This window comes from Musca autumnalis, unplaced genomic scaffold (genome assembly GCF_047663935.1).
Source record: "Musca autumnalis isolate F117 unplaced genomic scaffold, ASM4766393v1 scaffold_1, whole genome shotgun sequence".
NCBI classification, from domain to species: domain Eukaryota; kingdom Metazoa; phylum Arthropoda; class Insecta; order Diptera; family Muscidae; genus Musca; species Musca autumnalis.
Window position 1 is genome coordinate 318,803,070 of NW_027411644.1, and position 27,320 is coordinate 318,830,389.

The 27,320-nt window shown below is 39.4% G+C and overlaps 1 protein-coding gene across 6 annotated transcripts; it reads right to left on the minus strand.

Moving 5' to 3' along the window:
• Positions 1–27,320, minus strand: LOC141390012 (fibroblast growth factor receptor-like 1). 6 transcript variants are annotated; one of them, XM_073962406.1, is made up of 6 exons: positions 26,314–27,155; positions 23,222–23,271; positions 9,024–9,371; positions 8,716–8,831; positions 847–1,069; positions 1–779 (listed from the first exon to the last, which is right to left on the minus strand). In XM_073962406.1, exons 3-6 carry the CDS (start codon positions 9,154–9,156, stop codon positions 181–183), a joined length of 1,071 nt encoding a protein of 356 aa, XP_073818507.1. In that variant the 5' UTR covers positions 9,157–9,371; positions 23,222–23,271; positions 26,314–27,155; the 3' UTR covers positions 1–180. The 6 variants fall into 6 exon arrangements, with proteins under 6 accessions (XP_073818507.1, XP_073818504.1, XP_073818505.1 ...); XM_073962403.1 differs by lacking the exons at positions 23,222–23,271; positions 26,314–27,155 and adding an exon at positions 27,183–27,320; XM_073962404.1 differs by lacking the exon at positions 23,222–23,271 and having other exon boundaries at positions 26,746–27,155.

The following is a 27,320-nucleotide window of genomic DNA, read 5'->3' on the forward strand; positions in this document are numbered from 1 at the left end:
TGAATATCATTAAATATTTATTTTTATTTAGTTTTTTTTTTTCATTTAAAACTACTTGACTAAATTCACAAAACAAAAGTTATATGAAAAACAACTAAAAAAAATTCATTCTTCTTTGGCACTCGATACTACGAGTATTTAACACTTATGGCCTAACTTATAAACTACGCAGATAATTAATTATTTTCTTAACATACGTTGATGATCGATTGATAGAAGTTCTTCTGAGCGGCCATTATCCTCACGGCAACGTTTGTGGGCCAAATAACAAAGCCACACGGTAAGTGGCAGTATTGCCAAACCTACCGGCATTAGAAAAAGTAGCCAAAATTCACTAGGATCACTGGTGCTGGTGCTGTTGGCATCATAATCCTCCGGTTCTTCATTGTAATCTGACCAATAATCCGCCACAGATTGAACGTGCAAATATGCTTCACGTATGCTATGACCCTGAACTGTAATCGGAACACAGGCATAATAACCTTCATCTTGTGGTTGTACTTTATTTAGAATAAGTTTACTCAGATAAATGTCACGGCCAATGGCCTTTTCACGGGCCGACGTTAACAGCTCATATGCCCGTCCATTATAGTGGACAATGGAATGTAAACTTTGATGATAGTCATTGTATTTGTTGTGGTCCGGAAGACGTCTAAACCATTTAATGGTTGGATACATTTCACTATAGACACGACACTGAAATACGGCCTGAGAACCCAAAGTAACGGAGTTATTCATGGGATAATCATCCAAAAATTCGGGAACTATTTGTGGAGTATCTGAAAAAGAGGAAAGGTATTTAAATTAGATATAAACGGAATTTGAATGTTTTTATGCCTTAGTTACCTCTTATATCCAACTGATAGATTCGCACCAATTTCACATCCACTATACTACTGCCCACATGGGGTATCACCGTGCATTTGTATAATCCGGAATATTTTTCGGTAACATTTTTCAATTGCAAATCGGGCTTGCAAAAATTGTCTTCACATGGCAATTGTGCCCAATCGTCCTCATTCACAGAATGATAGCAGTTGGTGGTGCCACCAGAATTTTCACCGCATTGCTGAAATGAGGAATAAGAGAACAGGTTTAAGCAAGTAAAAAAATTAAGTTCCGTTTTCATTCCTGTCTACAATTTTAGGTGGAGATTAAATCAAGGCCACGGATACCACAAATGCCTAAAGTTATGTCAGAAAATATATGTATATAAAAATGTCTTCAATCGCCTGGCACCATTATATAGGCCAGTATCAAAATGTTGACAATTTTTAGTGGAGAAGTTTTATGGCCACTGGGAAATAAAATGTCAAATTGCATCTAGTTCGGTTAAAAATTGGGGCTAAAATACTCAAAATATCGAAAATCCGAAGGTATTTAAATAGGGCCTATAACAAAACATGGTTCTATCTTGACGATTTTTGGTGGAGAAGCTTCGTGACCACTGAGAACCTCCAACGTCAAATTATATCTATTTCGGTTAAAACTTGTAGCTAAAATTCTCAAAATATAGAAAGTCGGAAGGTACCGTTATATGGGTTCTATACCAAAACATGGAGATATGCTGGCGATTTGGAGGAGAAGTTTGGTGGAGAAGTTTTGTGACCATTGAGAACTTCAAATATCAAATAACATTAAGTTCAGTCAAAATTGTACCTTACTTACTTAGCTGGCCCCTTACAGAACATTTGTTCCATAGACCGAACTAAGAAAAGATCTCCAAATCTCTCTGTTTCGTGCTTCGCTTTTTGGAATACCGCGACTTGTCATCTCTTCATCCACTTGTTTACGCCATCTATTCTTTGGCCTGCCAATTCTGCGTGCACCGTCATGTGGCTCTAATTTATACGCCTTTTCAGCGGGTTCATCATCGCTCATTCTTATGATATGGCCTAGCCAACGCAATCGCTGCATCTCGATACGTTTAACAATATTGATGTCGTTGTATAGCAGATACAGGTCGTGGTTCATACGACGTCAATATTCACCGTCAACGCAGATCGGTCCGTAGATCTTTCAACGAATTTTTCTCTCAAACACACCAAGCACTGCCTTATCTGCTTGTGCAAGTACCCAGGCTTCGGAACCATACATCAGCACGGGTAGTATCAGTGTTTTGTAAAGCGTTATTTTTGTTTGACGAGTTGTGGCTTTGTTTTTGAAGTGCTTACTTAAGCCAAAGTAGCATCTGTTGGCCAATACATTTCTTCTTTGTATTTTACAACTCATGTCGTTTGTTGTGTTTACGACGGTGCCGAGGTATACGAAGTCTTTTACTACCTCAAAATTATAGGAACCAACTTCAACAGTTGGTCCGATCTTAATGGAAGCATTGCGCGTCGACACCATCAACTTGGTCTTCTCGCCGTTTACCGCCAGACCCACTTTAGCAGATTCTCCTTCGACCTTCATAAAGGTATCGGTTACTTCTTTTACTGATCGTCCCATGATGTCCATATCATCAGCATAAGCAAGTAACATGTGACTATTGGAGTATATTGTGCCACTTCTTTTGACGTTTGCCTCTGGTAAAACCTTTTCTAGCAGGATGTTAAAAATATCACACGAAAGGCTGTCTCCTTGCCTGAAACCTCTTTTGGTACAAAACTCTTCGGAAAGGTTCTTTCCTATTTTAACTGAAGATCTTGTGTCAGTTAGAGCCATTTTACAAAGCCGAATGAGCTTTGCGGGGATACCAAATTTAGACATGGCTTGGAATACCTTTGAACGTAGCGGGCTGTCGAAGGCTGCTTTATAATCGACAAAAAGGTGGTAGGTGTCGATCTGCATCTCTTGGGTCTTTTTCAGGATTTGCCGCAGGGTAAATATCTGGTCAATGGTGGACTTGCCAGGTCTAAAGCCGCATTGGTATGGCCCAATTATGTCGTTGACCATGGTATTTAGTCGTTCGCACAATGTCCGTGACACTATCTTGTAGGCGATAGGGAGAAGACTTATGCCCCTATAGTTGGAGCATAAAGACTTATCTCCTTTCTTATGGACGGGTACGCGTTTTTCCTGCCAGATGGAGCTAACTAGCTGATGCATACACATTATCAGCGTGTCGCCTCCGGTTTTAAACAGCTCGGCTGGTAGGCCATCAGCTCCTGCTACCTTATTATTCTTCAGCCGGATTATTGCTGTATTCACCTCATCTTGGCCGGGTGGTATACATTCAATACCATCTTCTGGGATTGGATCTATGGTATCTTCGTCGACTTCGTTACTATTGGATACCAACAGTTTGGAAAAACGTTCTTTCCACATTCTTAGCACACTATCTGTATCAGTTACCAGATTACCTTGCTGGTCTCTACAGGAGGATGAACCAGTTCCAAAGCCATCAGTTTGATGTTTTACTCTTTGGTAGAATTTTCGGGCTTCATTCTGTCCACTCCGCCTTTTCCATCTGCCTCTTTTTCCTGCGGAAAAGACGCTTCTCCTCACTCCTTTTCTCCCGATACCTCTCTCGTGCGATACGCTTTGCTACTGATTGTAAAGTAGCCCTATATGCCGCATTTCTCCCTTCGGTAGCAGCGAGGACGAGGAGTGCTTCGATTAAGCAGTTGGGCCAGTTGAGTGGAATATACTGTGGCTATCTGTTGTGATTGCAGTTTACCGATGTCCAAGTTCCGTGTTGTGTCTGTTCGCACTTTGTTTGCTACGTTTAATCTGGTACGTACCTTTGCTGCACAAGGTAGTGGTCCGAGTCTATGTACCTAAAATCCTCAAAATACCGACAATCGGGAGGTACCGTCAAATGGGCGCTATACCAAAACATGGACCTATGTTGACGAGTTTTTGTGGAGAAGTTGTGTGGCCACTGAGAACCTCACATGTCAAAAAAAAAATTTTATCTAGAATTCTAAAAATACCGAAAATCGGGAGATAACGTCATATGGGGGTTATACCAAAACAAGGACCTATGTTGACGAGTTTTGGTTTCGCGACCACTGAAAACCTCAACTATCAAATAACAACTAGTTCGGTTAAAAATTGTAGCAAAAATCCTCAAAATACCGACAATCGGGAGGTACCGTCAAATGGGGGCTAACCAAAACATGGACCTATGTTGACGAGTTTTTGTGGAGAGGTTGTGCGGCAACTAAGAACCTCACATGTCAAATTACATCTAGTTCGGTTCAAAATTGTAGCTAAAATCCTAAAAATACCGAAAAATTTATATGGAGGCTATACCAAAACATGTACCTATGTTCAGGATTTTTGTGGAGAAGCTTCGTGACCACTGAGAACCTCAAATGTCAAATTACTTCTAGTTCTGTTAAAAGTTATAGCCAAAATCCTCAAAATGCCGAAAATCGGGAGGTACCGTTATATGGGGGCCATACCAAAACATGGACCTATGTCGACGATTTTTGGTGTAGAAGATTTGTGACCAATGAGAACCTTAAATGCCAAATAACATCCACTTCGGTTAAAAATTGTAGCTAAAATGCACAAAATGACGAAAATCGGGAGGTACCGTAATGTGCGGCCAAAATATAAGTTTCGTGATCACTGAGAACCTCACATGTCATGTTACATCTAGTTCGGTTAAAAATGTTAGCTAAAATTCTCAAAATACCGAAAATCGGGAGGTACCGTCTTATGGGGGCTATACCAAAACATGGACCTATGTTGACTAGTTTTGGTGGAGAATTTTCGCGACAACTGAGAACCTTAAATGCCAAATAACATATAGTTCGGTTATAAATTTTAGATAAAATCCTCAAAATACCGAAAATAGGGAGGCACGGTTATATGGGGGCTATGCCAAAACAAGCACCTATGTTGTCGATTTTGGTGGAGCAGTTTGTGACAACTGGGTGACGTAGGGGATGGAAGATACCAAGCAACGGTCCTGACCGGTTTTAACATGGCAAAGCCCAGGATTTATCTTGGTCCCTCTTTCATCTCAAGTGGACTCTGACCTCCCCGTGGTGTCACCTGGGGAACTGCCTTTAACACCCGTTAAAGGTAGTGAGCTAACATGTGCCGCGCGTTCACCCATAAGAACGTTAAAAACTTGGTTTTGGGCGTCGGGTTAGTAACCCTCCCCTAGAAAAAACAGCCTACTATGAAAAAATGAAAGAAAAGAAAAACAAACCCCTCTAAAGTTGACGAACCCCGCAAACGTTTTAAGGACCATGATCTGCGAATCTGCACCTGGAATGTTCGCACTCTTTATAGAGAAGGTGCAGTCTTCGCATTGGCAGACGTACTTGAAAAGTACAAGACCGATATTACTGCCATACAGGAAATACGATGGATTGGGAAAGGCGTCACAACAACACCTAAAGGTGACGCACTGTATTATAGCTGCCATGACGTAAAGCATGAGTTTGGTTGTGGATTCGTAGTTAGTCGGAGACTAAAACATCTGGTATCCAGCTTCACCCCAGTGAATGAAAGACTTGCTGCAATTCGAATAAAAGCTAAATTCTTCAACATCAGCTTTATTTGCGCTCATGCTCCCACTGAAGAAAAGGACGAACAGACCAAAGATATATTTTACGAGCGCTTAGAGGAAACATATGACCGTTGCCCTGCCCATGACATTAAAATCATTCTAGGCGATTTTAATGCCAAAATTGGAAAGGAGAATATCTTTGGCCCAACAGTCGGGAAATTCAGTCTCCACAGTGAAACATCTGACAATGGTATGAGGCTGATAGACTTTGCAGCTGCAAAAAACATGGTAGTTAGCAGTACCAGATTTAATCATCTCGATATTCATAAGGGCACCTGGCTGTCTCCAGATCAGAAAACAAGAAACCAAATTGATCATGTTGTGATAGATGGAAGACATTCATCGAGCGTGTTGGATGTACGATCGTTCCGAGGCGCAAACATTGATTCGGACCACTACCTTGTTGCAGCAAAGGTACGCACCCGCTTAAACGTAGCAAACAAAGTACGAACAGACACAACACGAAAGTTAGACATCGGTAAGCTGCAATCACAACAGATAGCCACAGCATATTCCACTCAACTAGCCCAATTGCTTAATCAAAGCACTCCTCATCCCGATAACATATCAGCGCAATGGCAAAGCATTGCCCACTCCATGCAAACAGCCGCAAAATCCATACTTGGATACCAGAGACCTCCACCAAGGAATCCATGGTATGATGAGGAGTGTCGTGCTGCCACCGAAGAGAAAAATGCGGCATATAGGGCTACTTTACAATCCGTAGCAACGCGTAGCGCACGAGAGAGATACAGGGAGAAAAGGAGAGAGGAGAAACGTATTTTCCGCAGGAAAAAGAGAGAGATGGAAAAGCGGGAGTGTGAAAAAATCGAGATGTACAGGAGCCAGAATGAAGTCCGAAAATTCTACCAAAGAGTAAGCATCAAACTGATGGCTTTGGTACAGGCACATCCTCCTGTAGAGACCAGCAAGGTAATTTGGTAACTGATACAGATAGTGTACTCAGGATATGGAAAGAACATTTTTCAAATCTGTTGGTATCCAATAGCAGCGAAGACGAAGATACCACAGCCCCAATCCCAGAAGATGGTATTGAATGTATACCGCCCAGCCAAGATGAGGTAAAGACAGCAATAAATCGGCTGAAGAATAATAAGGCAGCAGGGGCCGATGGCTTACCAGCCGAGCTGTTCAAAACCGGAGGCGACACGCTGATAAGGTGTATTCATCAGCTAGTTAGCACCATCTGGCAGGAAGAACGAGTACCCGACGATTGGAACCTGAGTATCCTGTGCCCCGTCCACAAGAAGGGAGATAAGACTGTATGCTCTAACTATAGGGGCATAAGTCTACTCCCTATTGCCTACAAGATCGTGTCAGGGATATTGTGCGAACGACTAAAGCCTATGGTCAACGAGATAATTGGACCATACCAATGCGGCTTTAGACCTGGCAAGTCCACCATTGACCAGATATTCACCCTGCGGCAAATCCTGGAGAAGACCCAAGAGATGCAGATCGACACCTACCACCTTTTTGTCGATTATAAAGCAGCCTTCGACAGCCCGCTGCGTTCAAAGGTATTCCAAGCCATGTCTGAATTTGGTATTCCCGCAAAGCTCATCCGGCTTTGTAAAATGACTTTAACTGACACGAGGTCCTCAGTTAAAATAGGAAAGAACCTCTCCGAAGAGTTTGGTACCAAAAGAGGTTTCAGACAAGGAGACAGCCTTTCATGTGACCTCTTCAACATCCTGCTAGAAAAGGTTATACGAGAGGCAAACGTCAAAAGAAGTGGCACAATCTACATCAATAGTCACATGTTACTTGCTTATGCTGATGATATAGACATCATCGGCCGATCAGTAAAAGAAGTAACTGATACCTTTATAAAGGTCGAAGGAGAATCTGCTAAAGTGGGTATGGCGGTAAACGGTGAGAAGACCAAGTTGATGGTGTCGACGCGCAATGCGTCCATTGAGCTCGGACCGACTGTGGAAGTTGGTTCCTATAATATTGAGGTAGTAAAAGACTTCGTCTACCTCGGCACCTCCGTAAACACAACAAACGACATCAGTTGTGAAATAAAAAGAAGAATTGTATTGGCCAACAGATGCTACTTTGGTTTAAGTAAGCAGTTTAAAAACAAAGCCACATCTCGTCAAACAAAAATAACGCTCTACAAAACACTGATACTACCCGTGCTGATGTATGGCTCCGAAGCCTAGGTACTTGCGCAAGCAGACATGGCAGTGCTTGGTGTGTTTGAGAGAAAAATTCTGCGAAAGATCTACGGACCAATCTGCGTTGACGGTGAATATCGACGTCGCATGAACCATGAGCTGTATCTGCTATACAACGACATCAATATAGTTAAACGTATCGAGATGCAGCGATTGCGTTGGCTAGGCCATATCATAAGAATGAGCGATGATGAACCCGCTAAAAAGGCGTATGAATACATGCCATATGGCGGTGCACGCAGAATTGGCAGGCCAAGGAATAGATGGCGCAAACAAGTGTATGATGAGATGAAAAGGCGCGGTATTCCAGAGTGCAAAGCAACAAATAGAGAGGAATGGAGATCTCTTCTTAGTTCGGCCTATAGAACAAATGTTCTGTAATGGGCCAGCTTAGTAGTAGTAGTAGTTTGTGACAACTGAGAACCTCAAATATCAAATAACAGCGAGTTCGGTTAAAAATTGTCCCTAAAATCCTCAAAGTATCGAAAATCGGGAGGTACCGTTATATGTGGGCTATACCAAAACATGGACCTATGTTGACGAGTTTTTGCTGAGAAGTTGTGCTGCCACTGAGAACCTCATGTGTCAAAATACTTCTAGTTCGGTTAAAAATTTTAGCTAAAATCCTCAAAATACCGACAATCGGGAGGTACCGTCAAATGGGCGCTATACCAAAGCATGGACCTATGTCAAATTACATCTAGTTCGGTTAAAAATTTTAGTTAAGATCCTCAAAATACCGACAATCGGGAGGTACCGTCAAATGGGCGCTTTACCAAAACATGGACCTTTGTTGACGATTTTTAGTGGAGATTTACCACTGAGAACCTCAAATGTCAAATTAGATATAGTTATGTTAAAAATTTTAGCTAAAATCCTCAAACACCGAAAATCGGGAAGTACCGTTATATGGAGGCTATACCAAAACATTAACCTATATTGACGTTAACCTAAAGGCTGAGGTAATAAAAATACTTCTAGTCATATTTATCTTCCAAAGAAATAAAACTTCTGCCAAAAATGATGGCTGCAACTTACCATAAAATACCACAGATATTTGATTTCATTGTCTTTACTTTCACTCATAAGACCATTTGTACTGCATTGTAGGGTTATATTTTGGCCAGTGGTTTCTTGGATAAGTTCTGCATTCTCTAAAAACAAAAATATTGTTTCAAAATAAAGTTTCATGGAATATGCTACAACACATTTTGGGTTATTCTGAACGTAAATTCGCCGTGAGTTTTTCACTCTTTCCTTTAAGTTGAAACGGCAGAAAGGCAATACTCACGGGGAATTTTCGTTCAGAATATGTAAAAAATTATCTATTGATTTGTGCCACTTACCAGCATAATTACCAAACACTCCCGCCGCTGCAGGTTCAAGTCCACCATGTGTGTTTAAGAGATATAATACGATAGCAAATTGAATGGAATGTAACTTTAAAATATTTTTTGCAATTTTGCTAACCATTTTCATTGTCAGTTTGAAAATGCATAGCGAAAGAAGAGAGTACAGCAGCGGCTTATTGAATGTTTGTTGTTCTTCAACGTTCTGAGTTGTAATGTTTTGTCGCCTTCTCTATATCTCGTTTGGTGTATTGTATCGTTTTCTCCTGTACAGTTAGTATCATTAATTAGTATGTGACGGAGTCCACAATTGTGACAATGTTTTTGCCAGCATGAAGAATAAAACTGAAATTAAAAAATACATTTTAAAATATATCTAAATTAAGATTAACTATATATGTATACAGATAAACATAATTTCAAAAGATTTCTCATGTGCATGGTCTTCCAGGAACGGACATTCTTTAGTTATTCACTATTACAATTTGTCGAAATTTGATCCTGAAATCATAGCATTCTTATTAGGCCGAATTTCCACCAGAAATGTATGGCATGTTTCTCTAAGATGATTCGAAGTCCTCCGAAAGAAGTTTGGTATTAGTTCGAACAAATTTAAATTCGAAACGTCATAGTGAAACCGGCCATAAGACTTTAACACAATCAACTTTTTCCAACAAAGTTTTTAGTAGGTTTTCAGAATTTTGTTGACAATTATCGGGAATTATAAACTTGCCGAATAAATGTGCACCTTTCTACAGAGATCTTGAATAATCCAATTAAAGCTTATTCGCTTGGAAATTCGGCTAGTTAGGGTTACACGAAAATATTGTCCTATTTATACCTAATTAAACCGGATTTTACCGGATTAGTCTTCTACAAAAAATATGAAAAATTTTCTGTTTAATCCTTTCCTAGAGTACTTATTATTAGTAATAAATTTTAGCAATTCAAATGTGCTCTTTTACTGCTTGGCATAAGTCTTTTGACAAAACTGTTCTAACTGGGGTGACGTGTGGGGATGAAAGATGCCAAAGAACGGCCCTGACTGGCTTTAACATGGCAAAGTCCAGGATTTATCTTGGTCCCTCTTTCATCTCAAGTGGACACTGACCTCCCCTTGGTGTCAACTGGGAAGCTGTCTTTAACACCGTTAAAGGTAGTGAGCTAACGTGTGCCGCGCATTCACCCATAAGAACGTTAAAAACTTGGGTTTGAGCGTCGGGTTAGTAACACTAACCTAGAAAAAACAGCCTACTATGAAAAAACGAAAGAAAAGACAAGCAAACCCCCCTAAAGTTGACGAACCCCGCACACGTTTTAAGGGCCATGATCTGCGAATCCCACACTTTATAGAGATGGTGCAGTATACCAGTGATGGCCACCAACAACAACTTTCCTATGCCCGCGGGCATAAGACACACACGTACACTGTAAACACATTCGTTCGGTTAACGCATTGTTTACGTTTCCACTCACACTAGCGCATGTTATAAACTGCATATGTGTGTTTTTGGCCATCACTGCAGTATATGCATTGGAAGAAGAGTACTTGAAAAGTACAAGGCCAATATAACTGTCATATATGAAATACGATGGATTGGGAAATGTGCCACAACAACACCTAAAGGTTACGCACTGTATTATAGCTGCCATGACGTAAAGCATGAGTTTGGTTGCGGATTTGTAGTTAGTCGGAGACTAAAACATCGGGTCTCCAGCTTCACCCCAGTGAATGAAAGACTCGCTACAATTCGATTAAAAGCTAAATTCTTCAACATCAGCTTTAGTTGCGCTCATGCTGCCACTGAAGACAAGGGCGAACAGATCAAAGATATATTTTACGAGCGCTTAGAAGAAACTTATGACCGTTGTCCTGCCCATGACATTAAAATTATACTAGGCGATTTTAATGTCAAAATTGTAAAGAAGAATGTCTTTGGTCAAACAGTCGGGAAATTTCAGCTCCACAGTGAAATATCTAACAATGGTATGAGGCTAATAGACTTCGCAGCGGCAAAAAACATGGTATTCAGCAGCACAAGATTTCAACATCTCGACATCCATAAGGGCACCTGGCTGTCTCCAGATCAGAAAACAAGAAATCAAATTGATCACGTTGTGATAGATGGAAGACATTCATCGACCGTGTTGGATGTGCGTTGGTTCCGAGGAGCAAACATAGACTCGGACCACTACCTTGTTGCAGCAAAGGTACGCACCCGGTTAAACGTATCAAGCAAATACGAACAGACACAACACGGAAGTTAGCCATCGGTAAGCTGCAATCACAACAGATAGCCACAGCATATTCCACTCAACTAGCTCAATTGCTTAATCAAAGCACTCCTCATCCCGATAACATATCAGCGCAATGGCAAAGTATTGCCCACTCCATGCAAACAGCCGCGCAATCCATACTTGGATACCAGAGACCTCCACCAAGGAATCCATCGATCATACGAGGAGTGTCGTGCTGCTACCGAAGAGAAAAATGCTGCATATAGGGCTACTTTATAATCCGTAGCAACGCGTAGCGCACGAGAGAAATATCGGGAGAAAAGGAGAGAGGAGAAACGTCTTTTCCGCAGGAAAAAAGAGAGATGGAAAAGCGGGAGTGTGAAAAAATCGAGATGTACAAGAGCCAGAATGAAGTCCGAAAGTTCTACCAAAGAGTGAAACATGAAACTGATGGCTTTGGTACAGGCAAATCTTCCTGTACAGCAAGTTAATTCGGTAACTGATGCAGATAGTGTGCTCAGGATATGGAAAGAACATTTTTCCAAACTGTTGGTATCCGATAGTAGGGAAGACGGCGAAGATACCACAGATCCAATCCCAGGAGATGGTATTAAATGTATACCACCCAGCCAAGATGAGGTAAAGGCAGCAATAAACCGGCTGAAGAAGAATAAGGCAGCAGGAGCCGATGGCTTACCAGCCGAACTGTTCAAAACCGGAGGCGACACTCTGATAAGGTGTATGCATCAGCTAGTTAGCTCCAATTGGCAGGAAGAACACGTACCCGACGATTGGAACTAGAGCATCCTGTGTCCCATCCATAAGAAAGGAGATAAGACTTTATGCCCCAACTATAGGGGCATAAGTCTACTCCCTATTGCCTACAAGATCGTGTTAGGGATTGTGCGAACGACTAAAGCCTATGGTCAACGAGATAATTGGACCATACCAATGCGGCTTTAGACCTGGCAAGTCCACCATTGACCAGATTTTTACCCTGCGGCAAATCCTGGAGAAGACCCAAGAGATGCAGATCGACACCTACCATCTTTTTGTCGATTATAAAGCAGCCTTCGACAGCCCGCTAAGTTCAAAGGTATTCCAAGTAATGCCTGAATTTGGTATCCCCGAAAAGCTCATTCGACTTTGTAAAATGACTCTAACTGACACAAGATCTTCAGTTAAAATAGGAAAGAACCTGTCCAAAGAGTTTTGTACCAGGCAAGGAGACAGCCTTTCGTGTGATCTTTTCAACATCCTGCTAGAAAATGTTATACGAGAGTCAGACGTCAAAGAAGTGACACAATCTACACCAATAGCCACATGTTACTTGCTTTTGCTGATGATATAGACATCATGGGATGATCAGTAAAAGAAGAATCTGCTAAGTGGGTCTGGCGGTAAACGGCGGGAAGACTAAGTTGATGGTGTCGACGCGCAAAGCGTCCATAGAGATCGGGCCAACTGTGGAAGTTGGTTCCTATAATTTTGAGGTAGTAAAAGACTTCGTCTACCTCGGCACCTCCGTAAACAGAACAAACGACATCAGTTGTAAATAAAAAGAAGAATTGTATTGGCCAACAGATGCTACTTTGTTTTAAATAAGCAGTTTAAAAGCAAAGCCACATTTCGTCAAACAAAAATAACGCTCTGCAAATCACTGATACTACCCGTGCTGATGTATGGCTCCGAAGCAACTTGCGCAAGCAGACATGGCAGTGCTTGGTGTGTTTGAGAGAAAAATTCTTCGAAAGATCTACGTTGACAGTGAATATCGACGTCGCTACGACATCAATATTGTTAAACGTATTGTGATGCAACGATTGCGTTGGCTAGGCCATATCATAAGAATTAGCGATGATGAACCCGCTAAAAAGGCGTATAAATATGAGCCACTTGGTGCACGCAGAATTGGCAGGCCAAAGAATAGATGGCGCAAACAAGTGGATGAAGAGATGACAAGGCGCGGTATTCCAGAAAGAGAAGCAATAGACAGAGAGAAATGGAGATCTTTTCTTAGTTCGGCCTATAGAACAAATGTTCTGTAATGGGCCAGCTAAGTAAGTAAAGGACTTCGTCTACCTCGGCACCACCATAAACACAACCAACAACATCAATTGTGAAATACGAAGAAGACTAGTGTTGAGCAACAGATGCTACTTTGGACTGAGTAAGCAGTTTAGGAATAAAGCCACATCTCGTCAAACAAAAACAACGCTTTACAAAATACTGATACTACCTGTGCCGATGTATCGTTCCTGGGTACTTGCGCAAGCAGACAAGACAGTGCTTGGTATCTTTGAGAGAGAAATTCTTCGAAAGATCTCTGGACCAATCTGCGTTGACGTTGAATATAGACGTCGTATGAACCACGAGCTGTATCTGCTATACAACGACATCAGTATAGATAAATGTATCGAGATGCAGCAGGTTTTGATATTCCTGTTGACTGAATATGGAAAGAGCAAGTTGTTCGAAGGTCTAGAGGAGGTTGTTCTGAAATTCCGAAGAGGGTGGTCGGAGGTCCAGAGAAGGTTGTTCTGAAGTTCAGAGGAGGTTGGTTGGGGGTTCAGAGGGGGTTGTTTCGAAGTTCGGAGAGGGCGGTCGTAGGTCCAGAGGAGGTTGTTCCGTAGTTCGGAGGAGGATGGTCGGAGGTCCAGAGGAGGTTGTTTCGTGCAATTTTTTTTACAAAAATATGTTTGCTTTTTAAAACATTACAGAGTTTTTGTAAAAAAATGCAAACACATAAGCATTTCCCATTTTTTTAATTTACATAATTAATATACTCTATTTACGAAATGTCTTCGTCGAATGCCGCAGTCTGGTAAAATTTCTCCGAACTGCTACATACTGACAAATTCAGATATAATTTCGTTTTTAAAAACTTTTATGAAATCTGGAACATTTGTTGTTGACTTCGGTATTGTTTTTGGCACCTTCCTTTCCTTCCCATATGTAAATTTCCGCATATATTCTAACTTCATCTCTAAAATTTATAACAATTCTTTGATCAATAGAAAATAATGGAAAATTTCGACAAAAAATAACTTTGACATTAAGAAAAAATCATTGGGAGTTATGTCCGCGTTATTATTATTATTTTTTTGTTTTGAAGTTATGTTCGCTTTGCTTCGCCGGACACCGATTTTTTTTGTATGTTTGTTCTTAATAAGATTTATGAAATTACACCCTAATTTTTGTTCGTTTTCTTCATAATAACTTTCGAAAATACACCCCAATTTATTTTGTCTGTTAAACACTGGATTGCATTTGGGCCCTAAACATGTGCAAAAAGGCCTCAATGAAAAATTCAATTAGACCCCAATTTGATTTTCAAATTTTAGATTTACTTATTGTGAAGACAAATTGGCCCTAACAGCTGAGTGAAAAAAGGTCACAAAAAGGCGAAAATAGGCCCCAAAAGTTTTGTTGTTGTTTTCCATATACCTGTTTGGGGCCTACTTTAATTTTTAATTTGGGGTGTTATTTCATGGGGCCTTATTTCTGTACGCCTATCAAACCCAGGCATAGACTAATAAATTTATAGACATTTATTTGCTCTCAGCATTTATCTTCGAAATTATCGAAAAAATATTGTAATTTACCCAAAAACATTGTGCAATTGAATGAAAAGATTAGGCACTTTGCATACGGGCGACACCTACAAAAAGAGAAGACACTACAATCTCTTTGTCTATACGATTTATTAGTCTATGACCCAGGTATTAAGTGTGCTAGGCAAAATAACATGACATTTTTAATTCGGAATGCTAGCTAAAATTTCTTATAACTGGTTTCGTACAACATAACTGATGTCCATACTCGTGCAAAATCGGAGATTAAAATTAAATTAAATATTATTGAATAAAATATAGAATCGGATATCACTAATTTTCATGAGAGAAGACTCTCTCTCTCTCTGTCCCTTCGAAATTTGTTTTTTATGTGTTGACAAAATTGTGAACTTATTTTCAACACTCACTATAGAGATATGCAAATGTGGGAAATTCGCAAAATTGTTTATTGTCACGCTTTGACCATTTTATTTTCAATTAAAGCAACATTTGCACTTTTTTTATTTTGTATTGTTCTCTTTTTTTTGTCTGCTGTTGCTACTGCTGACTAAATGCTGAACTGTGAAACTTTACAGTGATATCAGCTATCAAGTAGATTTCCATGTTATGTTGGCGGCAGTACGTCGACCCACAAAATTCCAGAAATAAATCATATTTGTCACAAATTTCAAAACTTAGGTGATTTTACAGTATCCAGCCCGCATAAATGAATTATATTGTTGAAATTATTTGAAAATCTGAGGGAATGAGTTTATAATAATAACTAACACTAACATGTTTTGGGCATACCTATTTCATTTATTTGATAAATATTCAATGGAATTAACAATTAAAATTGCTCATTTAATGTTTGGTGTAAATGCGACTTAGTCCTGACTTCCCTATTAGCAGTTATTATCATGATTATTTCACTATTTGGATTTATTTATATATTTGAATTTCGTTTCATCCTATTGTTGATCAAACACTTTAAAATCAATAATTATTGAATTCATTATTGAAATGTTTACTTGTTTTTGCAACAATAAAGAAAACAAACAAAATTGCATTAATAAAATACTGGCCATAATTCTTAATCAGTCACCATTCATGCACATCCGTTTTGTACAATTTTAGATTGCATTGCATTGGCAGAATAATTAATCATAATTCTACAAAAAAAAAACAACAACAATAACAGAGAAAAGTCAAATAACAACGTGGGAGGAATTGAATGATAAATATCGTATGAATAAAGTTTAACAAATTACAGGGTGTATCAAAATGGTTTTTATAATGAAAAGGTGGAAAGGTGTTAAGTTTTTCTGGGTAGAAATTGTTTACGTTCCAGCATAAAGTCTTTGTTCTTTTACTTTTTTAATGGTAAAAGTGGTAAAAGAGAAACTGTCAAAATTGCTCTCTCATGACCAGTTTTATCAGAAAAGTAAAGGAACAAAAAAATGGTAGATCTGGTAGCAATGCCAAAAAGAAACATCAAAATTCACTTTTCTTCTTTTATTTCACAGTTTTTAATTTTGTTTTTTTTTTTTTGAAGATTTCGCTTTTTTTCTTCTGTTTTGCTCATTTGTTTCTTCATTGTCAAATAATTGTCAAAAAATCAGTTCTACCATTTTTTACCCGAAGAAATTTGTCTGGTAGCCTGTGGTAGAAGAGAAAGGCAGTTTTGCTCGCTCTCTCCTCTCCCTCTCTCTTAAAAATTGCTTCCAGTTTTAACACATTTTGGGGTTAAGGAACGCTTTGCAGGTTAAAAATGGTAACAAATGGTAAAAATGGTAACCTCAGGTAAGTAAAGGAACACAACTAAAGAAACACACAAATATTAGGTGATGAGGTGTGATTTTTATCATTTCATTAAAATGAATTTTATATATATGAATTTTTGACAAAGTTATAAAGGAAAATATTGTAAAAATTTCAAAAATAGTAGCCCCATGCATGTTCTGGAAATAAGCAATTGTATATCAACGCTTTATAGTTAAATGAAAATTCGCATTTTTAAAATTTCTTTGTATTTAAAATGCTATTTTTTGAAATATTAGTGATTTTTATTGTTTCTATTTTATCAAAAACGTTGGCCATTCCACCAAAGAGAAGGTAGCTGAGCAAAAGATAAGAACTTTACATACATTTGTTGTTGTTGTTGGGTCAGATAAACGGACTATGGACTATGATGGTGACTGCGACTAAGTCGATTTATTACAATTTCGTTTAGTGGTGCTGCTGCTGATGATAGTGGGCGCCTGACAAAAAAGGGGGGGGGGGGGGGGCGATGGGGTTACGGTTGTTGGCGATATCTATCATTGGCCCATTAACACAGCAGAAGTTCTATGTAGAAACTACTTATTTTATAGATTTTATATGCCATAAATTAGCGTTTATATTGTTTTATTTTTATTATTTTCTTGTTTTCTTTAGTTGTTCTTCTTTGTTGTTGTGGTTGATTTGGTTGTTGTACTTGTTGCTATTATAATTATTATTGTTATTGGTGTTGGTACTTTATGATTATTTTAAATTTCGAAATTGCAACCGAAATGTGTGTTCAATAAGTGGTTACAGTGAATTCCGTATATGTGGAATTGAAAGAGGAACTCTCGACCTTTCCATTGATACAAATTATGTAGATGCACATATTTAGAAAACTAACTCTTGAACTCTCCCTTGATGCAAATTATGGCTATGTAGCGGCTAAATAACAGAACTACTGTCGATCATATAAGTGGGTACCTTTATCATTATGATTTGTTTGCAAGTAACTGCATTTACCACATGCTAGAAAATGTCGCAATCATTATAGAAAAACCATGATAGAGAAATTCCCAGTCTTTTTTTTAAATTGATGCATATTTGGAAATATTCAAGTTAGGATACTTTGGAATCCTTGCGTTTTAAACATATAGTGTCTTTGCCAATATTACTGCCAACAATGCGAGAAGTCTTTTAGTTACAAAATTTAACCCTCAAGCGAGTCATTAAAGGGGTCTTTTTAGTCCTTTTTCCAAAAAAGTTTAAATACCCTGACTTTAAAATGAAGTCAGATCGGATCCGAATATTCTACAAAAATGTTCGATATGATTTGCCAAACATGTTTTCTATACCAAATTCCGCCACACGTTTTAAATTTCATCAAAATTCTGAGGACCTGGAACAGAAGTAACGAATTCCACCAAATCAGACGAGTGATAAAGTCGATTGTCTGTGTGCTATCACTTCTATCATCGGAACTATCTTGTTAATCCACAAAAAACGAGTTTTTTATGTATCAAAACCAAAGATCAGAACTACGAAAGCTCCTAAAAACACAGTGTCGGAACTATTTGGATTCGGAACAAGAATTGTCCAACTCTAATCTTTACCTAAAATCAAGGTTCATTTATTACGGTTATCCAGAAGGCGAATTCAGTACTTAGTCTTAGTTTGCTGACAAAAGTTTGTGTGCGAAGAATCCACCAAAGAAAGAAGGAAAGGTTAACATATTCTTCCGAAGCTTAAATAAAGATGTTGTACACATACATGGCCTGTTCCAGAACTGGAAGAATTATAATATTTTTTTCAATATCATAATGGAAAAAATGTTGTCGTAGTAAAAAATTGTAGATTCTGGAACAAAATAGAAGTGAAATATTAGTATTTATTTTGGATTAAAAAATATGTTTTGACAGCAGATGAAGGCTTGGAATCGCCTTTTGTATCACCTTCGTAAACTCGATTTGGGTTATACGAAACTATTTCTATACCCTCAGTCTTTAGACTAAATAGGGGAATATACACTTCCATACGAGCAAAATGTGCATCATCGCAATAATGGTGTTAGACCCCAAGCATGTTTGGACGAAATTTCCAAATTTTCGTAATACACGGTGCGCCTTAACTAACTTTAAATGAAAGGTGCTTATTCCTGGGAAGTTTTTCAAACGAAAATGACAAAAATCAAAAAATAAAAAATGGCCGAAGGGATTTTCAAATAAATCGCCGTCAAAGTCCAAATTTTTGGGTTTTTTAAGGTTTCAGGATTTTGCTTGGAAGCGACAAGTCCTATCGAAATGGGACTAAAGAGGACCTTTACGGCTACAAAATTTTCTTTATTCCCATTTCTATAGGGTGACGTAGGGGATGGAAGATACCAAGGAACAGTCCTGGCCGGATTTAACATGGCAAAGCTCAGGATTTATCTTGGTCCCTCTTTCATCTCAAGTGGACACTGACCTCCCCGTGGTGTCACCTGGGGAACTGCCTTTAACACCCGTTAAAGGTAGTGAGCTAACATGTGCCGCGCGTTCACCCATAAGAACGTTAAAAACTTAGGTTTGAAAAAACGAAAGAAAAGAAAAACAAATCCCTCAAAAGTTGACGACCCCCGCAAACGTTTTAAGGACCATGATCTGCGAATCTGCAGCTGGAATGTTCGCACTCTTTATAGAGAAGGTGCAGTTTACGCATTGGCAGATGTACTTGAAAAGTACAAGGCCGACATAACTGCCATACAGGAAATACGATGGAACGGGAAAGGAGTCACAACAACCTAAAGGTGACGCACTGTATTATAGCTGCCATGACACAAAGCATGAGTTTGGTTGCGGATTTGTAGTTAGTCGGAGGTTAAAACATCTGGTATCCAGCTTCACCCCAGTGAATGAAAGACTCGCAGCAATTCGATTAAAAGCAAAATTCTTCAACATCAGCTTTATTTGCGCTCATGCTCCCACTGAAGACAAGGACGAACAGACCAAAGATATATTTTATGAGCGCTTAGAAGAAACATATGGCCGTTGGCATTAAAATCATTCTAGGCGATTTTAATGCCAACATTGGAAAGGAGAATATCTTTGGCCCAACAGTCGGGAAATTCAGTCTCCACAGTGAAACATCTGACAATGGTATGAGGCTGATAGACTTTGAAGCTGCAAGAAACATGGTAGTTAGCAGTACCAGATTTAAGCATCTCGATATTCATAAGGGCACCTGGCTGTCGCCAGATCAAAGAACAAGAAATCAAATTGATCACGTTGTGATAGATGGATGTACGTGTTGGATGTACGATAGTTCCGAGGTGCAAACATAGACTCGGACCACTACCTTGTTGCAGCAAAGGTACGTACCAGATTAGACGTAGCAAACAAAGTGCGAACAGACACAACACGGAAGTTGGACATCGGTAAGCTGCAATCACAACAGATGGCCACAGCATATTCCACTCAACTGGTCCAACTGCTTAATCAAAGCACTCCTCGTCCCGATAACATATCAGGACAATGGCAATACATTGCCCACTCTATGCAAGCAGCCGCAAAATCAGTACTTGGGTACCAGAGACCTCCACCAAGGAATCAATGGTATGACCAGGAGTGTCGTGCTGCTACCGAAGAGAAAAATGCGGCATATAGGGCTACTTTACCATCAGTAGCAACGCGTAGCGCACGAGAGAGGTATCGGGAGAAAAGGAGAGATAAAGAGAGATATGGAAAAAGAGAGAGATGGAAAAGCGGGAGTGTGAAAAAATCAAGATGTACAGGAGCCAGAATGAAGTCCGAAAATTCTACCAAAGAGTCAAGCATCAAACTGATGGCTTTGGTACAGGCACATCCTGTAGAGACCAGCAAGGTAATCTGGTAACAGATACAGGATATGGAAAGAACATTTCTCCAATATGCTGGTAACCAATAGTAGCGAAGACGATGATACCACAGATCCAATCCCAAAAGATGGTATAGAATGTATACTGCCCGGCCAAGATGAGGTAAAAACAGCAATCAACCGGCTGAAGAATAATAAAGCAGCAGGAGCCGATGGCTTACCAGCAGAGCTGTTTAAAACCGGAGGCGACGCGCTGATAAGGTGTATGCATCAGCTAGTTAGCACCATCTGGCAGGAATAACGCGTACCCGACGATTGGAACCTGAGCATCCTGTGTCACAAGAAAGAGATAAGACTGTATGCTCCAACTATAGGGGCATAAGTCTTCTCCCTATTGCCTACAAGATCGTGTCAGGGATATTGTGCGAACGACTAAAGCCTATGGTCAACGAGATAATTGGACCATACCAATGCGGCTTTAGACCTGGCAAGTCCACCATTGACCAGATATTTACCCTGCGGCAAATCCTCGAGAAGACCCAAGAGATGCAGATCGACACCTACCACCTTTTTGTCGATTATAAAGCAGCCTTCGACAGCCCGATGCGTTCAAAGGTATTCCAAGCCATGTCTGAATTTGGTATTCCCGCAAAGCTCATCCGGCTTTGTAAAATGACTTTAACTGACACGAGGTCCTCAGTTAAAATAGGAAAGAACCTCTCCGAAGAGTTTGGTACCAAAAGAGGTTTCAGACAAGGAGACAGCCTTTCGTGTGACCTCTTCAACATCCTGCTAGAAAAGGTTATACGAGAGGCAAACGTCAAAAGAGGTGGCACAATCTACGCCAATAGTCACATGTTACTTGCTTTTGTTGATGATATAGACATCATGGGACGATCAGTAGAAGAAGTAACCGATACCTTTATGAAGGTCGAAGGAGAATCTTCTCTGGGTCTGGCGGTAAACGGCGGGAAGACCAAGCTGATGGTGTCGACGCGCAATGCGTCCATTGAGATCGCACCAACTGTTGAAGTTGGTTCCAATAATTTTGAGGTAGTAAAGGACTTCGTATACCTCGGCACCGCTGTTAACACAACAAACTACATCAGTTGTGAAATAAAAAGAAGAATTGAATTGGCCAACAAATGCTACTTTGGCATAAGTAAGCACTTTAAAAACAAAGCCACAACTCGTCAAACAAAAATAACGCTTTACGAAACACTGATGATGTATGGTTCCGAAGCCTGGGTACTTGCGCAAGCAAATAGGGCAGTGCTTGGCGTGTTTGAGAGAAAAATTTTTCGAAAGATCTACGGACCGATTTGCGATGACGGTGAATATCGACGTCGTATGAACCACGAGCTGTATCTGCTATACAACGACATCAATATAGTTAAACGTATCGAGATGCAGCGATTGCGTTGGCTAGGCCATATAATAAGAATGAGCGATGATGAACCCGCTGAAAAGGCGTATAAATTTGACCCACATGGCGGTGCACGCAGAATTGGCTGGCCAAAGAATAGATGGCGCAAACAAGTGGATGAAGAGATGACAAGGCGCGGTATTCCAAAAAGCGAAGCACGAAACAGAGGGAATTGGAGAACTTTTCTTAGTTCGATGTATGGAACAAATGTTCTGTAATGGGCCAGCTAAGTAAGTATAGGACTTGCCGTTTCCAGGCAAAATCCTGAAAATCTAAGATAGACCTAAAACTGTTAACTTTGATCGCGATTTATTTAAAAATCCCTCCGGGGATTTCTTCTTGTTTTTTGATTTTCCTCATCTATGAACATTGGTCTTTCAGAATCTTCAACAGTTTCACAGGTGTAAGCGGTTTTCACTCAAAGTTAGTTAAGGGGCACCGTGAATATTTTTTCTAAAATTAGTTTAAGTTCGAAGATGGGGCATATCGGTCCCCCCCCTTCGGGTACTTCTCCCAAAAAATTTCGGAAAAGTGCAGTTTAAGACCACCTCGCGAATAGTTTTGATTTTTTTAGGGGCAAGTCTATACTTTCTGAGAAAATGTGTCCCAAGTTAATTCGACTTCTAAGATGGGCCAAATCGGTTCACTTCTTTGGGTAACTTCTCCACAAACGTTCAAAACTTTTCGCTGAAATGGTGCGCACGATAACTCTCGAAGGCAGTATATGTCACCTCTTTCGGGTACCTCCTCTCGAATCGTTTTGATTTTTCTTGCAACAGGTTGCACTCAAGGCCCCTATTACGATTGTACTAGTTTTTTGAGTGGCAAGTCTGTACTTCTTGGGAAAATGACCCGAAAGCTGTAAAAAACCTATTGCGCACGACAATTCTGAACCGAATACTGTGTTGATACACACTTTGCATATCGTAATATTTCTTCGAATATTATATGAAATTCGAAGATGGTGTTTATAGGTCCAATCCTTCCGGTATCTTGCCGCACAAAATTTCGAAAATATTCTCTAAACTGGTACGCGAGATATCCCAAAGATGGTCAAAACTTTGGATATCGAAATATTTTGTCCAAACTTAGTTTGGAAAATTGGACCGATGGTACTCCTTGTGGTCCTCAAAATTATATGGTGACCAACTGAAATGAGGAATTACTCCCAAAATATGACACAGTTCCAAAATTCCTTTAGGTACCTTCCCCGCAACACTATTGAGCATCAATCCAAATATATTGTTTGTCAGCAGGTTCAACTTCTAAAAAGGACCACAAAATCTGAAAACTGTCTAAATACATAATTATTGGGGAAAAGGATTTTGGTTACGTAGCAGGTGTTCGATTCTATATTGTCCATAGTTGAAAGTTTCAATACACACCGACTGAGCGTATATCTCTGTCGGCAAAGCCGACTGATACTTTTTATACCCTACAGAACACTGTGCACGGTGCTTTTGAATCAAATTTAAATGGAAGGTGCTTACACCTGGGAAGTTTTTGCTGATTCTGAAACTACAATGTTCATAGATGAAAAAAACCAAAAAACAAAAAAACAAGTAAAAATGTATCAGTCGGCTTTGCCGACAGAGATATACCCTCAGCCTGTGTATATTGAAACAATTTTTTTCCCAAATACGTATATATTTAGGGGGGTTTAAAACTTTTGGGCGTTTGAACCGACGAAAATGTTGATTAGGATTAAAGATCAAAAGTTTTGCGGAGGAGATACTAAAAGGAATGGATCGACATTGACCGTTATGGAAGTGGATCTCCAGCCTCAACATATGGTGCAATAGGGGGTTTTAACACTCTTCGGGCTGTTTGCTCAAGAAGTATGTACTTGCCCTTAAAAAAATTTTTACCGTCGTAATTGAGGCAGCGAATGCAAGTTGCTTCAACAAAAATCAAAGTGATTCGATATTAGGTCTTAAAGTGAACTTGTCCGGAATTTTGTGTGGGAGGTACCGGATGGAGTGGACAAATATAGTCTATATTTGAACCTGATCTATATCTGGTAGATATATTAGGATGTGTAAAGTATAGACCAATTCGGCCACTCCTTTCAAGAGTTACCGTACGAACAATTTTTCCGAACATTTTTGAACTTTTGTGGGGGAGGTACTTGAAGGAGTGGACCGATATGGCTTATCTTCAAACTTAAACTATGTTTGGACAAAATATTATAAATAAGGCCATATCTTGGACCGAATCGGCCGATCCGTTCGAGAGTTACCTTGCGCTCCAACCACCTCACACGGTGTCATAGGGGTTTTTTGCAACTTTCATGCTGTTTTCTCAGGAAGTATGTACTTGCCCCTGATGAAACTTGTACCGTCGTATGGACGGCAGTGAATACAAGTTGCTAAAAGAAAAATCAACGCGATTCGAGAGATGGCCCTAAACTGAACTTTTCCGAAATTTTGTGTGGGAGGTACCCGAAGGAGTGGACCTATTGAGACCATATTGGAAACTCATATTACTCTGGTAGAAAGTTTACGCTGTACAAAGTATGGACCAAATCGGTCACTCCCTACAAGAGTTATCGTGCGCACAAACTTTCCGAACATTTTCGAACTTTTGTGGGGGAGGTACCGGAAGGAGTGGACCGATGTAGCTCATCTTCGAACTTAAACTAAGTTTGGGCAAAATATTACGAAAGCCAAAATTTGAACCGAATCGGTTCATCCGTTCGAGAGTTATCGTGCGCTCCAGCCAGCAGGACAGACAGACCGACAGACAGACGGACGGACATGGCTAGATCGACTCCAAATTGTCTGAAACACATTTCGTCCAAACATACTTGGGGTCTAAAACCATTATTTCGATGAGGCACATTTTCATCGTATCAAAGTGTATATACCCTCCTTAGCCTAAAGGCTGAGGGTATAAAAATCGCCGGAGCGCTTTTTAAATAAATCGCGATTCAAGTTGACACGTTTAGGGGTTGTTTAGGTTTTTGCGATTTTGCTTGGAAACCGCAAGGCCTATCAAAATGGGAATATAGAAAATGTTGTAGCTATCCAAATTGTCTACAAGATTGACCTTAAAGATATTTTCGTAGGTTTTACAACTTTTGAGATATAGAAGTTGAAATTGGGACAATTCAAATTCAATTCGATTATGTATCGTCTCCTTATAAATCATGTCATGACTGCAATTTTCCAACTTAAACTTATATATCTAAAAAAATGGTACAACCTAGGAACAATTAAATAAGCCAGACTTGTAGATAATTTTCACAGCTATAAGATTTTCCCAGGTCCGATAAGACTTGCCGTATTGAAGCAAAATCGCGAAACCCTAACAAAAAAACTAAAAATGTAAACTGAGCTTCTTTATCTCAAAAATGGTACAGCCTGTGAACAAATCATAAACGTCAATCCTGTAAAGAATTTTCACGGCTACAACATTTTCTTTAACTCCATTTCGATTGGGCTTGCGGTTTCCAAGCAAAATCGTGAAAACCTAAAAAACACCTAAAAATGTGAATTTTGACCGCGATTTATTTAAAAATATCTACAGCGATTTTTTCTTGTTTTTGGATTTTTCATATCCATGGACACTGCTGTTTCAGAATGTACAAAAACTTCCCCTGTGTAAGCGGGTTTCATTAAAAGTTAGTTAAGGCGCACCCTTCATGACATTTAATTTATAAGGGGGCGATACAGTCAGTGCATTGTCCCAATTTGAACTACAATATCTCAAAAAAAGGTAAAACCTACGAAAATATCGTAAAGGTCAATCTTGTAGAAAATTTTCATAGCTACAACATTTTCTTCACTCTCATTTTGAAAGGACTTGCGGTTTCTAAGCAAAATCGTGAAAACCTAAACAACCCCTAAAAATGTCAACTTGAATCGCGATTTATATAAAAAGCGACCGGCGATTTTTTCTTTTGTTTTTTGATTTTTTTCATCTATGAACATTTTAGTTTCAGAATCCGCAAAAACTTCCCTGGTGTATGCACCTTCCATTTAAATTTGATTCAAGAGCACCGTGTGTGGTAAGGGGTATTATGTCTTTGTGCATTTGTATGTAACATACAAAAGGAAACGAAATAGACCCATAGTTCATACATATACATATAATCACTTTCTGAGTCGATTTATGCATGTCCGTCTGTCCATGTATTTTTGTTCGCAACGTACAGCTGAAATTGGGGACTACAATTTTTTTCGCCATAGGAAGAACCCTATTGCTTTTGGTGAAAATCAGTTCAGATTTGGATATAGCTCCCATATATATTTTCGCCCGATTCGCGTATTTGCTGCACCAAACACGCTATATACGTCCGATTTTGATGAAATTTTGAATGTGTAACTCAAGTCGGTCTAGAAATAAGTGTGCCAAATTATATCGAAATCGGTTCAGATTTGGATATAGCTCCCATATATATTTTACATATTCACAGTGGTGTAGGGTATCATATAGTCGGCCCGCCTTACTTTGATCCTTTCCTTACTGGTTTTACTTGTTTTTCATGGTAATTCGACGTCGACATAAGCCTTTACCAATATTGTGAACGGAACAATTTATCGACGGAGCACTTTTTGTCTTTTATATGCTTTTTTTCATTTATACGGGAGTCACTGTACGAAGCAGTATGTTTCATACTACACGAAAAAAATTTTATAGCGGTTCAATTGTGGTAGCACATGTTTGTTAGCACTTATGTTTTTTTTTTTTTTTTTTGTTCTGTTGATATTTGTTTTCGTATTTAAGAAAATAATATTATTTTTTCAAAACAAAAATAAATACATATTTTTGCAAAATTGCGCCTTTTACCAACAAATAGTTTTTAATTTTATTTCACTTTCTTTTCATTATTCCGTAAAAACATATCGATTTTTTACATATAATTATAACAAAAACACCAAACATGTAACAACAACTTAACACATACGAGACTTGTTAGCGTTTAATGGCTGGTAGCGCGTTAGAGACCCAATTACATCACGCGCGTCCTACACACTTTGGATTTCAACGGATAGTTAGGTACGTAACAGTAGCAGTTACGGCAGTGTTCAACAAGTGTTACAAGACCCAAAACAAGAGACAGAGGAGAAGTCGGGTATAGATAGTGTGCATCGAGGAAGAAGATGAAGAAAGCAATGCATAGACGACAAATTTATCAAACGACCGAACGACCGGCGGACGCAACGACCAAACAATGTTTCGACGATGACCAACAACTAGTAAAGCGTCCGCGTATTTTGTTTTGTTCCTTCAGTTTGTGTTCGTTCCCCAGCAATGTTGTACTATTCTAGCTAAACAAATAGAACTCTTTTGGAGGTCTTCGAGCGTATTGCTGATTATTTTTTTTGTTTCTGTTATAATTACGTGCGTCGACGTCAACGTTGGCATAGTCTAGTCGATCGATCGAAATATTTACGATAGATATATCGACGACTTCTGACTACTACTGTTGGCTTGTTGCTGGCTGCCGCGCAGTTTTTTTTAATGCTACTATGTGTCTGT